The 17,191-nt window shown below is 35.0% G+C and overlaps 1 protein-coding gene across 1 annotated transcript in view; it reads left to right on the plus strand.

The window, feature by feature from the left end:
• Positions 1-17,191, plus strand: part of TRDN (triadin) — a 199,312-nt gene that overhangs the window by 154,917 nt on the left and 27,204 nt on the right. The window contains 2 exon segments of the mRNA XM_085541752.1: positions 4,435-4,464; positions 16,504-16,530. Of these exon segments, the coding sequence (XP_085397878.1) occupies positions 4,435-4,464; positions 16,504-16,530 (57 nt within the window).

Genomic DNA, 17,191 nt, shown 5'->3' on the forward strand with positions numbered 1-17,191 from the left:
CCAAGAGAAGCTGCTGTGGTCTGTCTAATCCAGTATAAACTGCATTAACTGAAGTGACCACATTCTAACCCCCACTTTGTTATGGCAAACACATTTTTTAAAAAATGAATGCTGAATTCACAAAAGTTGGATATAGACAATACAATAGAAATTACTCAATAATACAGCTTAAATATAAGGTATGTATATATATATATATATATATATATATATATATATATATATATATATAAAAAATATGTGTATTTATAATAGGTGTATAAAATTTGCCATATGATCCTGCCTATGTGGTCCTATGTGGTCCAACCATTACAGAATCTTATTTCTGAACACTGCTGATTAGGAGTACTTCAAGAAGGCATCAGAGCTTTAAAACTCATCTGACTGAGATTCACTGCAAGGTAGTAAATTCTTACTGTAAGGCAGTAGTTCTCTGAATAAATAAATAAATAAATAAATAAATCTTAAATAGATATTAAAAAGAAGAAAAACAACATTAAAATACACAATATTAATGTAAGAAAGAATTAAGAAAAAATAAAGAGGCTTTAAAAAAAAAAAATATATATATATGAAGTGTAACTTCATCCTTATAGTTTTATACTTCTTTTCCTGATATTTAGGCTATTTCCTGGAGGTAGAGGCATGCTAGAATTTACATTTCCTCATAATACAAGTCCTCTAAATACATTTATGTAACTTTTTATTCATACTTTTTGTTCAGTAAAAGACAATTTTGCATAACATTCATTTCACACAATATTTGAGATCAATAATGAGAATTCTCCCTGCGCAGAACAATATGCACCTCAACAAATTACAGATTCATTATCCCTCTGCTTTCTTGCTTACATTTGGGCCCAAGAATATTGCTCTCTCTTCTGCACTGGTCAAGTGAAAAACTGCTCTGTTTGTACTTTGGGCACTCCCTCTGAAAAATAAGAGAGGTAATGAGAGATATGCTACTTATCATGCTGCAGAAAGCCAAGATGTCTTCTTAGCTCTCTTCTGTTCCATGCCTTTTTGCTGTGTTATTAAAAGAAGATTTTTACCAGTCTTCAGAAAAATGCTTGAACCTAATATGCAGTAAGTGTCAGGGACCCACAGTAAGCGTCAGGGACCCACACAGGTGTGGGAGAAGCCAGACTCCTGTAGGTAGCTGGTATTGACTGCCAGTGAAAAGAAGGATCAGACTCCATATACAGTCCAAAGATCTCAGTAATGCACTTGCTCTCTTACTGCTTCTACCCAGTGACTTCATGGGCTGTGGAGGTGATCCAAGTGATCTAAATCCAAAGATGACCATGATTTCTGTTCATTTTATATCCATATTCCTGCTCCTTTGAATAAGAATAATTTGAAGTCCAAAAGAGTCTGTGCTAAAACAGAACTCACAACACTTGTGCTGCTTTCATTCTAGAAAATGGGTTTATGTATTCTCATTATGGCATTGCAAGTAATGAAGAAAAAAATACTGCTAACTTTTTTGGATGTTATCTAGTGAATGAAATTTTTCTTAGTAGGTCTGACAGCCAGGTCTTGCAAATTAGGGAAAAAGAAATAGCCAGGTTGTGCAGGGGATTTCAACCACAGCATATTCCTTGCCCATTAAGTCATTTCACCAAGCCTGTTCATTAAAACATGAAACAGAAGAGGAAAAGGGCAGGAAAGGTGTTTTCTGCTACTCAGTAAAAATAATTCTAAACACAGATGCTCTAGACAATTAAAAGGCTAAACTGTCCTTTCTGATGTTCACTATACTGGTTCTTAATGTGATTAAAATTTCTCTCAACATTGGTAAGAGTAATTCTGTACTTTGAAAGACAGGCAAAGAGAAATAAAATATCTGTTAGGAAGATGTGAGAGAGAAATATTGCTTTACACGGTTCATAAGTATTTTAAAACTGTACCTTCTTCTCAAGCTATGAACAGATGGGCAATTTATGGTGGGATGGGCAAAGACAGTATCAACTAGTGTCTGCCAGCTGCTTTGCTGTTGCTGCCTACATGAGGTGTTTTTCACTTCAGCATAATAGCATGCAGTGAGCAGTTATCATTAAGTACCTGACATGTGGGATGAGTCTGTGCTTTATATTTGTCTTACTGTAGCTCAAAAGTCTACTATCAAAACAAATGTTAGAACTTTGTCAAAACTTCTGCCTACTGTAGCCATATATTTGCTATCTGAAGGTGTGTCAGGCTAAACATACTTTAACTATCCCAAGAGTTATTCAGAGACTGAAAAACCAGACAGGAGAAAGGTTAAATCATAATTAAAGTCAGAACAAAAACATGTCTGGGAAATTAAGTGTCAGATTCTAGGCTGTATGGTTTCTAAAAAGGGAAGTTTTGTCTTAGTGATAAGAGTTTCATATAACTTAATAAAACATGGTTTTTATGGGATGGTTTAAGTAGGCCTATAATAAGTTCCAGAATCGGAAGCACAGCAGAAATTTAATAGCTGCTGCCTAACTGGGGCATTATTGAATAAATAAATAAATAAATAAATAAATAGACAATATTTGATTAGGAAACAGAAATTTATTGATTCGTTTCCATCTTACAGTCCATTCATAAAATAATTCCTTGCCTAGATGTTTTATTTTCCTTAATTAACAGGAGAAGATGGAAAGACTAATGTAATGAAATGTTTTGATGACATAAGATTTGCTAAAGAGTTCAGGATCAGAAGGAGTTGTGACAGATTGTATTTACCAGGTGAATGGACAGCACGATGGAAAAAAATAAATTATTGTCACTAGCCATAATGCAATGTAGATTGGGAGGGAAGTATTAAAGAAGATTATGTCTCTGAATAACCTTAATAAATTCTAAAACAGTCCCTACATTTTTCTGCAGATAAATAAATGAACCTTATTCCATATGCAGATGCACTAGGGCATCAAGTCATAAAGCGTAAATCAAAAGTGCATCTTGTCCTGGAGTGCTGTATGCAAAACTCTTACACAATAATGTGGCACCAGAGCAGGACAGGAAAAAGAAACAAGATAAATGGAGAGAAATAATTCTCTTTCTCATCAGATCAGAAATAGGAAGATTCAGATTACCTATGAGATTAATTAGTATGATCACAATTGGATGACTGTAAATCATGAATCTATGTCAAGGGCCCTTCAAAAACACCACAGAGGAACTGGATATAAGGATATAATCTATTATAAGGAAAAGCAGTTTTCATAGCTCAGCCTTTCATAATTAATTATTGTAAATTTAGTAAGGAAGTTAAATTTCATGCCTCAGGATGGAAATCAATTTCTTCTAAAAGAAAAGGAGACTTTTCTTTTATGCAATACTAATTTATTTGACAGTATTCAGGCTTAATATTAGTTCCTGGCTACTGCTGGGCTATCAGGCTCTAAGGATCAGACTGTTGTTGAGAAGGAAATGATGCTTACATGGCATTTTCAAGATTTTAAAGAAGTATTCCTGTTAAGCTCAAGAATAAGTCCCTCTGAACCATCTATAGAATTAAAGAACCACAGGTGTGGGAAAGAAAAACCAGTGACTGACTAGAGTTAATGTCATTTAAGGTAGTTAATAGCATCTTATTTTATTTTATCATGATCTTTAGGTACAAATTCAAGAAATAGATAATAATTATCATTAGTATAGCATAGAAACAGCATAAGAATTTGTTCTTACTCCAAACAATCAATATTAAAAAAGAGCACATTTAGGACCACTTTTGATATATAAGTATCATCTTCTCTAGTTCATCATTCTACTTTATTTCATGTCCTTCCCTATGATATATTACAATTCTTCTCAGTAGGTAATCAAGTTTTTACCAGTTTTAGACCAAATTTTGTGTCTGCATTTCAGGTACTAACACATTGCTCATCTTCCAAAAGAGCAACGTGAATGGTGCTGTTTGTGCACTTTTTCAATTTCTCCTAATAATTATAACTTTGAATAATAGCAGTATACAACAGTTTCCTTTTGATCTGTGTTTCTTCCCAGATCTTGCAATTTCCTATCTTTGGCAGAAGAAAACCAAACATGCCTTCATATGTTGTGTTTTTTTAAGAAACAAATGATTCGTAATAACATTCCTTTAGTCTTTGCTTTCCTATTCATGTCTTCCTAGTCTGAAATACGCTCCATCTCAGTTATTTATTCACTCTACTCCTCTTACCTGTCATTATTAGCATCTGCAAGGAACATTGACTTTGTTACTAAAATGTGAGAATCTGGTAAGATAGATCTTGCTCTCATTATTTGTGGAGATGGGAGTTGCAGGAAACATCAGATTTCTGATTATTAGCTTCTTCATCTGCCATGGAAATCTATTCCTATGGTACATAATACATGAAAGTTTTGAGGTACCTATTAAAAAGTTTGAGTTATACTTATAGTACATGTTATTAGATTCAGTTGTAAGAAAAAAAAATACTCTTTTTGTTTCCATTTCAGCTGCGGTGAGGAAACAAGAGGAAAAGAAAGGTAAATCATTTATTTTCCCTTGACTGAAGTGTCTTTCAGGCTCTGACTGCCATGAGAAACATTTTTTTCATGCAGTGATGCGATTGCGATGACATACACCACCTCATGTGCTACCATCAGCCAGCTTTATCTATTCCAACTGTGATAACACAGTTGTCATTTCCAGTATTGTTTGCTTCTTTTTACCACAGGCAAACTCAGCCCAGAATCAGACACTTGTTCTGATTGGGAAGAAAATGGCAGGCTTTTGTTATCATATTAGGATTTTTAAAGAGAACAAAATTTCCAGTGCACCATGCATGCTGACCTGATTGCTTGTTCTTTGCAGAATGTGCTTTCTATAGTGCATTTAATTTCCTCTTTCCAAATATGCATATAACATGAATGTAAGCTTTGCTAAAGTCACACTTTGGTATTTTAACAGATTGGTAGAAAACTTTACCCTGAAACAGAACATAGAACAGTAATTAAAGTATGTGAAGATAAAGATACTGTATTTATTGGATGTATCTATTTATAGTATTTCATAATTTTCTTTAATAGAATCAACTTTATTGATTATTTGATCAATGAGCCACGTGCTGTATATTTAACTGGAAACAATCTCAGAACTTATCCATAGATATCTATGGGGGGAGGGTGGGGGCAGGGAGGGTGTGAAGAGAGAGAATAAAGAGGAGAGAAAAGTTTCTTTTATCATTTTGAAAAGATTTGAAGATCCTGGGATTCACATAGTTGAACAACAGACCATTCTTTTCTGGCTATTCAGGAAGACATTTTTAATCCTGCTTATTTTATCTTATTTTTTTTTCTGTTATTCCTATACATAGTCATTAATTGAACTGGAAAAAAAAAAATAGTAGTCTCAATTATAAACAGTTCATGAGTGAAATCTTGACTGTGTTGATGTTAGTGGCAAAATTCCGGTTCACTCCACTGGAGCCAAAATTTCAGCTCATGCGTTTAAGAGAATAATGAAAATTAATCTTTGTTATTAAAAAACCCACCCTGCTGAATAAACATCAAGCAGGATATTTTGTCCAAAGATTAATTTGCAGTAACTGAGGCATGTAAGGTTGCCTGTAAAGCAGGGAGAATCAGTAAACTGATAGTTACACTTGCATTGGTTTTCAGATATCAAAATGCTCCCTGTCTTGCACTTAGTACAGGAACTGTTATATCATAAATACAAAGAAAGTAGTGAGGTAATTGCTAATTCTGATAGGATGCTACTTCTATGAGCCACATCACAGGTTAAGGGTCCATTGATTTACAGAAGAATCTCAAGGGAATTTGTTTGTAATACTTACTGCTTGCCCTTGATTCATTTTTTTACAGACTAAGACATTTTTTCCTCCTTTACCTCAGTCTCCCCCCACAGAAATGATAAAGAATTGCATTTTTAATGAATATTATTAGAAACTTGATGCATTTTTCTTTGTCATTCTTTTTCATACATCTGTTGCTTAGAATATAATAATAATAATAACTAATTGAGAAGATTTTGCCAGGAGGAACTGGTAGGATACCAGGATGCCTGGCTGAAGAGAAAGTGACCCTCCTGTGGCTAGTTACTTTACAGAAATACAGATGTGTGAATGGAAGAAAAAGTTGTCTTTGGTCATTCTTCTTTCATTATTATTTTTACTAAACTCACTCCTGGGTTTCTAAGTCCAGCATTTTTCAGGAAGGAAGGTAGTGATTGTAGTGAAAAATACGTTGGTCTTGTATCTTTCATCAAGTAAGGAAAACTGTCCATTAATGAAGATTCCTGTCTTAGGGAAACATGCACTAAACTGGAAAATGTGCCTCTTCCCATAGATGAACATATCATACTTTAGCTTTCACATCCAGCTTTGCACTTTCTGTGGGCCCCAAAGAGAAAATATTGCATATTAGTAGCTAACTCTTGATATTGTCAGAATTAATTTATTTTTGCTTATTTGGGTATTATTGAAAATTGCTGCAGGCTGTGTGTGTATTCCTTTGACTGGAGATACAAAGAAGAAATACTTGCTTGTTTTGCTTTAGTACACAGCATTTTTTTTCCCCAGCTGCAAAAATAATAGAAGTAGCCAGGCAGTGCTCTAAATTGACTGAATCATTATCCAAAATATATTATGGTACTAGCATGCACAGTTCGAATAGCACTTTATCATTTCTCATGCAAATCATGCAGAGCATATGCACTGTACTGTCTATGAAGCTTTCTTCAATTATTCCTTCTTATTCCAATCCACACCCTTCATCTAGAAAAGCAAGAATAATGAGCAACACTGGGTGACAAGCCATCTTAAGAAGAGAAGAGATAAAGATGGAATGACACTTAGTTTCAACAGTACATTCTGTACATAGAATAAATCAGACATAAAGGGGTTTCAAAGAGGTAGAAAAGAACAGAATTAAGATGGAAAAGACTTTCATATTTCATTGATTTCTCCAAATTGAGAAAATGAGTGATTCCAGCAAGGTCAGGCATGGTTTATGTGTGAAACTTATGCACTGACCCATTCTATTTGAAAAGTTAGTTCCCAAAGATTTTGTGTCTGAAGTCTTAGAAAACAGCCAGCTTCAGCTCCCAGAATCATGTTATGCCTTATTTCACCATGTGTGGGATAGAGGAGCTGTCATAGGAACATATGAAGGACTGTCAGTTTCTAAAGGACAAGAGACAGCAACTCTATATGACAAGGGCATTTCCCAAAATCCCCAAGAACACATTTTGGAGATAGGACACAAAATTTTTTAACTCTTTTTAAAATCAGTACAAGTCAAAATTTACATGGATTAGAGAAAATCATTCAAGAAAAATCAAGAAAACGATGAACAGAACTTTAATACCAAAACATCAGCAGTTTTCAGTTCTACATGACCTTTCCAATGCAAGAACAAAATGTTAATATGACAAACAAAAACAGCATATTTGTCACTCAGAAATTGTTGCATAGTTACGGAGTGTTCCAAAAATGCTTTGTGCAAAATGCAGCCAGATTAAAGCCAATTTCTCATTTCAATTCTTAGCTTCCATACTTGATTGATTTCTGACTGAAGAGGTCATGGACTGAGATGGGGATGTCAAACAAACAACCTTAACCAGATTAGTAAATTCTCTCTCAAGGTTAGTTTTAGGAAACTTTGCTCGAAGACTCATTACTTTCGTGATTCTAGTGAAAAAACATCTGGAGAAGTCAAACAGGAATTAACAACCACATAATCCCAGAGGATTACAAATCCACATGCATAAGTGTAAGAACCATGCAATTGCACTACATGAATCATGAAGCTGATCTGCCAGAAAGTCTGTTTCTGGTGGTTCCTTACAGCTAATGAGTGAGAGAAGGGGCCCTATCTTACTTCTAGGACAGTTAGACTGGTTGTCTTCTGGAATTCTCATTTCCTATATAGATTGTTAGATCTCATAAGCTCTTGTAAGTTAGCAAGATACAGAAGCTATTTGCATATTGATGATAGTAGACGACAACACAACTCTGCTTCTGGTTTTCAGTATTATCACTCTGGCAGCTTGCTCTAAATTCATTTAGCAGTATTTAGAAAGCCAAAAACACATTCAGCTGACAAGTTTCATCAACAGAAAATTGATAGGATGGCATGCAGGATCACATTTTGAGTTCTCACAATAAACACATCACGGTGTAAAAAAATACATTGAAGTCTGAGTGCAACCAGTATAAAACAGATGCACAAAATGAGTAAAGTGTATGGATTCTAGATCCAAAATTATTTTTTGCCAATGCAGTAAAAGACAGTTTCTTAGAACTGCTCATGGTGATGGAACTGTCACTTGGAAACTACTGGTGGTATAAACTGGCTAAGACAAAGATCACTTTGAAATCTATAGAAAAATCTATAGAAAAGAACTGGGTAGTACTGGATTTTAGAACTGCTTAGGTTTGATTTTGACCAGGAAAAAAAAGAGGAAGGCAACCAACTTATTAATAAGGCAAATGCCCATGGCAGCTTGGGAGTTTTGTTCAGCTGCAGTTACCTCTGGTGTAATATGAACCACATCTCCATAATGCAGTTTTCTAACTGCTTCAAGTGATAGGAAATTAGATGACTTAATTGTATAACTGTGAAGTGCATCACACATCTCCCTGGAAGAATGCATATTTATAAATGGAGAAACAAAAGTAGAGTATCTATTTAAATTCAGTTCTGAAAAATGGTATTAAATATAAATGTATTGTGTGAGAAAATAAAAAAAGCAGTTGACTATTTTGTTTAAAATAATAAGTGCTATTTTGACTGTAGCTTGAGGTAGGAATCTCTCTCAAGGGGTAACACTCACTAAATCAGCCACAAGATGGAGCCCACGGGACCTGTGAACCGGTAGTTAGCGGCGCCCTCCTGAATCGGATTAAGAACAAAATAGTGTTGTTTTTATCATACCGAAAAACATTTTATGAGAGACTTTAGTAACTGAGAAGGTGCTTTTCAATATTAATCCACCCCTGCCTAAAGATATTTTTCATTTTATATGCTAATGTGGTTATACTTTGCTGTTATTTTTTTCCTTCCCATGTTGCGGAAGTAAAATACAGGTATTTTCAAAGGAAAATGAATGTAGAATTTACATTAAATTTACGTCGAATACGTTGAAAAGCATAAATTTGCTTGGCCTCTGTATACCTTGCCTCAACAGTCCTAAAGGATATAAATAATTAATGTGCATTCCACAGGACGAAGTCTTAGTAGTCACATTCAACACCTCTGTTAAGAGATGGCCAGATGTTGAGGATACAGGCTCCTGTACTTTCCATGTTGCGAGTACTTGCATTAGGATAAGACATGACAGGAAAACACCCTCCAGATTACTCATTCAGCAAAGGTAGAAAGTAGGCAAAGAAGCAGCACGTGTATTGGGCTCAAGGCCAGTCCATGTGATGCATCTTCACTGAATTCACAAATTTAAAAACACTTCAGATGAGATAACTGTTAAAAGGATTTATCTCACATAAACTTAGAAGTCTAAAGTGAGACTTATAAATTGAAGCTATTCACCCTTGTCTTATTTTAGAGTTTCTGGAGAGAAATAAGAGCCTCAGAGAGGGACTGAGCTATTCATCTATCTTAGATATCTGTCAGGATACAATGAATTTCCTCCTGCAGTATATGTACTTCTGACCTGGCTATAAGAAGGTGCACAGTTCAGGATTCATAGCATAAATCTAAAACATACTATAACAAGCATCAGGATAGTTTGTTGATTACTTCAACAACCCTCCTAAAACCTTTAGCTTTCCTCTTTTCAGAGCCTGACAACAAAAGAAAAGAGTACGCAAAAGAAGAAAGTAATTTACTTTAGTATATTTAGTAGTAGACTAAGTATCTATTCTCACTGTATTTAGACAGTGGGGCTAATGTAAATAGATAATCTAGAGTGCTTAGCATTAAGCTACAAAATCCGTGTTTATCATCCTTTCACTTAATTTTTATTGTACTCATTATTAAGTTAAGGCACATGAAACTAATGATGCTAACTTACATCAATATATTTTTAAACTTACCCAAATTTATTTTCTCAGCAAGACAGTCTAAACCCTGACCTCAGTTAAATCTTCGTAGTTCCTTTAAGGTAAAACTATGACTGTGTGACTTATTAAATGATGAACTTGGGAAACAATTCACATTGACAGATCTTGCATAGCATTTCAATTGCAGTTATGACTGCAGTTTGTATTAAAGTGCAGCAGTAATTTATTCAGCCTCTGCTACCAATAAATGAAGACAGTTAAACTAGTTTTTAATGATTATGCAACAGCTGTGATTTCTGAGGAAAATGTGATCTGTCTAATTGGTGGGCTGTGTTGTTCCTATAAGTTAGGTGTAACACGTGTACATTAACACTGTCAGCAACACTTTCAACTGTCACTCTGCATAATATGATTAGACACATGAATATCCATATAACACATGGTTAATTGGCTAAAAATTTACCCTTGGGACAATTATTCTGTTATGAACCCATACAAAAATGGTTGCAAATGAATACTCAAAGATACAGTGCTCTTACGAAGTGGTAATTACAGGAAAAATAAGAGATCAGCAGCAATTCATGAGAAAAAATTATGGCTCAGGATATTCTGCCCCTAGAAGCTAGTCATTAGTCCTCTGGTTTAATCACCATATTAATATGGATAGTGTACTGGGAAAAGTCCATCTTTTCAATTGCTAATTGCTTTCTTATTATTTTCCATTCCTAATAAGAACTAATCTCTTTCCCAATCTTCTTTTCTAGATTTTGGTTAGGTCAACTTACTGTTGTCTTAATGACCATTATTTTACATTTATATAATAACATGTATGAATGTTCTCCATGGTTATACATAAAATTCACTCATATTTAAGAAGGAGCTAAAAAAGAAAATTCATAGTCAAGATATTTGCATGGAGTCTGGACCCAGGGAATTAGTCTGGCTTCTTTAACAAATAACAGGCATTATGAAATAGACTGAATATCTGAATATTAATAAGTATTAACAACACCTGCAAGAGTCACTCCTTACGGCTCCAATTGCTTATCTAGGATGGTAAACAACACTATTTTTGTATAAACTAGTGTTAATATTCAGAAAAAGATGTAATCACTCTAACAACCTACAGATCTTAATCCGCCTGATTTCACTCAATTACCCTTTATATGCCAATAATTTTTTTGGAATATAAAGTATGGCCTGAGCTTTGCTATGTTTTACCTTAATTACATGCAAAAAATAAATATTACTAAAAATAAAGGCTTGTGAAGCATATTCTCCCTGATCTATATGTTCCCATCCCATAATTTCAGAGAAGAGCACATGAAAACGCCAGAAGCTGAGGATATTGAGAGGAAGCTCTTCAGGCCTTTCAACACACGTGCCCAAAGATGAAATGCATTAATACAGAACATGTATCTCATCTGCATTTGGCTGAAATTTTATTCTTTCCAGCTCCGTCGATGGAAGATTTGTGCTCCCGGGATTTTAAGACTTATAGTACTTTAAAGGCATTAGCTTTTTCTGCTATCATATGAGATTGCTGTTTCAACAAGACTTATACTTCCCAGTGCATTTCTATTGTTTAACTGACAAACTGGGAAACAGAGAAAGATTGGGATCATTACTGATGCTCCCTAAAGGCATGCATCACAGTATCAAGTTGAAGCAATTCCTCCAATTAAAAAACATTTTAAAATGTTGCAAATGTCTGTATTTCTTTGCTAGTTCTATTATATTTGCCCCATGATAAAGTTTTTTCTTCCATTCTCTCTGTGAACTACTTTTTTTTTTCCGCAGTTATATAAAATAATGTTGAATTGCTGTTAAAAATAAATCTTAAAAAACAAGTGGCTCTAGAGAATTACAGCAAAATCCCTCAAAACCAAGAGTCAACTCATTCTTCACTATGCAACCCTAAGGTAAATGACAAATCAAACAGCAAGGACACAAACATGCAAACTACACAAAGGCATTTATGTAGTAATGGAAATAAGGCAGAAGGGACTGTGAGAACAGCCTGCTCACTTTTGGTGGGTAGCAGAAAGAGAAAGATTAATCTGATAGAGGTGAATACCCTGTATGTTCTAAAGGCAGCAATTAATTATTAATTATATTGCCAAATCATGGCATTTTAGGAGTGGCAGTCTTAGTCACTTACACTATTGTCCTCACTACACAAAAGTCAGGCTGACATGGTAGTCCAAAGAAGTCTGTGATGCATACAGAGTCTCAGACAAACACTGTCTGCTATTAAACAAGAGGGAGAGTACTTTCTGGAAATCTTGTTTCTTTGCTTCCTTGCAGACTTTCCAGATAAACTCAATAAATCTCTTAGTATTTAATACCTGTCTTGCTAATGTGGCATAGCACCTTCTTGATGTGTAGAAACCTGGACAAATATCCTGAAGATATCTTTAAAATTAAATAGACATATAAAATGAACTCAGAAGGAAATTAAAAGATTCTGTGAAGGTAAGGCTTACAGAGCACCCAATTTAGAATAGTCACATACCAGCTCCCTTTATTTATGTCACAACCAGACTCTTCATGCTTTCTTTACTCTGACCCTTTTGTAGTGTAACTATTGGCCATTCACTGTCAAGGGAATGTCCTGACCTAGAGCAAGGATGAGGGAGAGCATAAATCAGTCCCTTAACAGGAACCTTGTTACAGTGAATCAGCTTTTTGAGGAGTCATTTTTTTAAACACCTGCTCGTTAGGCTGCTTTTTCTACACGATCAGTCTGCCAGCTGCTTAGCCAGCCAGCAGGAATTGAGGAGGACCTAGGCAGATATAAGAGGTCAGGTTTGCTGATCAAGAAAGCTTGTGGGAATGTTTGACTGAAAGTTTTCCAGAACAGTGTAAACGTGGCACTTAGGCACAGAGTTGATAGGCATGGTGTTAATGGTTTATGGTTGGACAAGATGATCTTAGTGGTCTTTTCCACCTTCGATTACTCTATAACTGCTCCCATAAGTGGCAATTAGTAGGGAGGCAATAAGTTCACATGCACCTACTGCTCTTGTGCAGTGCCAGGTCCTGATGAATCTCTTTGCATTATATTTTTGTTTTCCAAAGTTTGTATCATCTAAGGCCTTCTGAACTACCCAAATGTAAGGAATACAGTTTACTCTGATTGTCTTTTTGATAACACAGTTGCTCCACAGTCCAAAAACCCTTGCACTTGTCTAGAACAAAACTGTTTCAAACTCAAATTTAGGCACAAATCTTAGAATTCCATTAAAAGTCCCATTTTGTTTGTTATTCCTCATTTGGCCAGGATTGTTTTCACAATCTGATGTCACAGCTGTGCTCATCTATTGCCCAGTCCAAATCCTGTTAATCTGTGTGTTTTCTTTATTGAGTGATGAACTAGGCTCGTATTTAGTCTAATGGAAATTAACTGTTTCATTTATTATACATGGGTATCTCTCCAATAAAAAATAGTTTTCTCAGCTACATAATGTATTAGTATTTTCTCATTCTTCACAAAAAGAAATTAGTCTAGTGTTGCTTCCATTTCCTGTGTAACATACTATTTCCTTACAGAGTATGCATGCTTGATGATATATTTGTTATCTGAACAGCAAATAGCTGTTATCCAGATGGAAAATAGACATGTTGTAATCAAAAAGTGTGTTCTGCTTTTAACCTCGCCAACTTACGGTTCAATAAACCAGAAGATTTCTATTCTGAACACATATCTGGAGCTAATTTAAAAAAAAACATGCCATATATAATTAATACCCTTCTGGCATTCAGAATAGCAGACAAGAGTCAAAGAAAATTTGAAGCAAATGTGAAAAACAGCAAGATAACTATTAAGCTCAGTTACCAAGATTAATTTAGAAAGACATAAAAGAAATTTCAGAAAAGTTTCTGCTGAGGTTAGACCAAGATAGTTTCATTGATCTAATTCAGATGTTATGCAGCCCCAAGTATTTCATCAAAGCTTTCACTGTTTTCATTATATCTGCTTCTGATCCTTTCCTTCTTTAAGTGTTAAGCAAATAAGGATAAAAAAATTACTAAAGACTGATTTTTAAAACACTGTGAAAAACAAGGGGTTATTTACCTAACTGATAGTGCTGCTAGTTAATAACATCAGGACAGCTATTGGAAGCAATGACAAGAGTTTATCTAACCCAACACCAAAACCACCAAATCTAGGGAAGAGTGTAAAATGAAACAAAACAGTCACATAGCGGAGCGCCATGGTCTCCCATGATCTCATCTCAGACACTTCCTAAGCCAGTAACAGTATTTCATGTTCTTAGTAGACTTTTTTGTAATTTGCCTACTCACTTTTCAAAATGATGAAAATTTTTAACATTTACATATTTTGCAGCATGGAGTATCACAGCTTATCTAGGTACGGTATATAGAAATATTATTTTAGCACAAACATTGAATATAGGTTCGCTTTCAGAACAATATGGTACATGAAATGAGGGAGAGCAGCAGAACATAACCTTTAATTTCTCACTCTCTAAGTTAAATAGCATATAATATGTAATAAGATGTTCTGGAAATTCTGACTAGATGGTTGACATCTAGTTTTGATCTTCTCATTTTCACTGAGTTAATAGTCTGAATATCTGTGCCAGAAACAACTATGATACTTTAAAAATAAAATAGGAAGTAAGATTTTTGTGATTTCCTTTTTGGGTTTTGCTTCTTGCATCAGTAGTTCAAATGGCATCTTTGATGAAATAATATGGCTCAAATGAAGGTTAAGGTTTAGGTTAAGGTGAAGGTTAAGGTTAAGGTGAAGGTTAAGGTTTAATATTTAACTGACTGAAATCATGGCATATTTAGCAGAACAGATGTTTATCTATGCTAGATTTTAACATGGCTGACATATTCTGTAAAAATTTTTAAATCTTTTTTTTTTTTTTCATTTTTTTTTCATCCCTGATTTTAATTTTTTTTAAATCTGTATATGCTCTGTTAGGGCAGAAACAGAAGGCAGGGTGTACCTCTGATCATTATTGTTGTTTGTTTTAAAGTGTAACATGACACAGTAGTCTGTGATAAGTCCATATTCCAGCACCCAAAATTCAGGCTATTTTAATATTTTCCTTTAGTAATAAGAAATTTGTAGCTTTTGATTGTATCTCATAAAACTTTTCTATAAAAGTACATCCCTCTAATTTGCATCTTTAGTCTACACTACCCCATAAAATATTCCACTATTTTTGCCTTTTTCTTCATGTCTTTTCCAATCATTGACTCTTCACATCACAGAGACAAATTGGATTAAACAAAAACTTGATGTAAAATGGAAAGGCTTAGCCCCTTCCAGAAAAGCAGGAAATCCCATTGGCAGAACAAGGGGAAATAATGGTTTTAAGTTGAAGGGCAGAAGATTTAGGGTGGATATCAGGAGAAAGTTCTTTACTATGAGAGTGGTGAGGTGCCAGGACAGGCTGCCCAGAGAGGCTGTGGATGCCCCATCCCTGAAGGTGTTCAAGGCCAGGTTGGATGGGGCCCTGGGCTGACTGGTCTAGTATAAGATATGGAGGTTAGTATTCCTGCCACTGGTAGGGGGGATGGAGCTTGGTGATCCTTGAGCTCCCTTCCTACCCAGGCCATTCTGTGATCCTATGATTTTATGATAATGAAAGCAAGTAAAACAGAGAAATTACTACTTGTGTCTGAGCCTGCAAAGGCAGCTCATCCTGCACTGCTGCTGCATCTTCTCAGATACTGCTCTTTCATACAATAGCCTGCCTTACAAAAGTTAAAAGTCCAGCTGGCAAGCCAGGCCTAGGCATTAGATTTCCTTCCATAGCACTGATAATGGCATGGGACATGGTTCCCTGCGCACTCTTTAACTTTACTTCTCTCTTACTGTTCATGCAAACCATTGGTTCTGGTTTTAATTTTATTTAATCTTTTTTTTTTTTTTTTTTTTTTTTTTTCTGGGGAAACAAAGAGATGTGGAAAGCTTAAAAGATGTGGCAGTGAAGTGATGAGGCTTTTAGTTTAGTTGCACCCCACTTTTGTTTTTAGATATTTCTTTCTGCTACTTGGAGTGTCATTTATCCATCTGAAGCTTACTGACCTTACTGGGGCAGACGTACTTGTCAGGGACACACATAAGGTCTGATTTAGTTTGCCTTAAGTGTAATTTCATCACTCCAATTAGTATTATCTATATTTTTTTTAGTATTGGGCACTTCCAGATTTGAATAATGAGCACTGAACTCAGATCCTCGCCTACCAATGTCATTGCTTTATGTTGCAAACATGGTCACTGTTTAGTGCAGGCAAATCAGTCCACCAAGGACACATAGAAGTCTGACAGAGGTAGTTGTATCAAACATCAGCTCAATGAGGATTTTTGAGCATCTGTGTTTCTTAAGTGTCGCAGTTAGATGGCTGAGATGGATATTATAAAGAAGAACACATAAACTGTCAAACATTTTAATAGAGAATTAACTGAATGCTTTATTTATCGATGTGTAAATGTCATGAATAAATGCATTAAATCCTGCTTTGTAGCCATAAAAGTATTAAAATATTTTGTTACTTCTAGGCACTTCAGAGAAACCTCATGAACACAGTAAGTATAAAGTTGTTAAAGAATGCTGTTACTTCAGATTTTTGGAGAAAAATACTTTTTTTAGATCTTCACAGAGTTTTGGCAGCTTAAGATAAGATTCATCAGCAAACGCTCACAGGAAATTTTGACTTTGAAACTGATGTTCAGTGACAGTCTCTGTAGTGCAGGACCAACTGTGTTTCACAGGCCCCAGCATGTGCAGAAACTCTACTCCAGTTCATGTTTGGGTAAGATGTAACTGTGCCTTCTGTCTCCATGAGGCACTGGCAAAAATCATGAATGACATAGACCAAGAAGGGTCTGTGCTCTTCCTTGTCCAGACTCTGATCCATACAATGGAGGGATTTACCTCCTAGTGTTCTGCACAGTTTAGACATAGCTGCTATAAATCAGAATGAAATGTGTTCTTAGTATTTCCTCTAATATTCCTTTGCTTTTCTTTTTCTATTCCATATTATTTTTTAAATATCAATGTTTTTAAAAGCTATGTAATTGCATGCAGCTTGCGTATAAATAAACTGTAATATTTATTTCTGCCACTGCTTCATGCTGCATATGTGGAATACAGAAAAACAAATCCCAGGATGACAAAGAAATAAGAAAAGCTAATTTTTGTTTATGCAATATATTGAACTTTGTTTTCCGTTCTATGCAATACTGC

The sequence above is a fragment of the Coturnix japonica genome, chromosome 3, assembly GCF_054131305.1.
Source record: "Coturnix japonica strain WE chromosome 3, WE-NBRP24, whole genome shotgun sequence".
In the NCBI taxonomy this organism is placed as follows: Eukaryota; Metazoa; Chordata; class Aves; order Galliformes; family Phasianidae; genus Coturnix; species Coturnix japonica.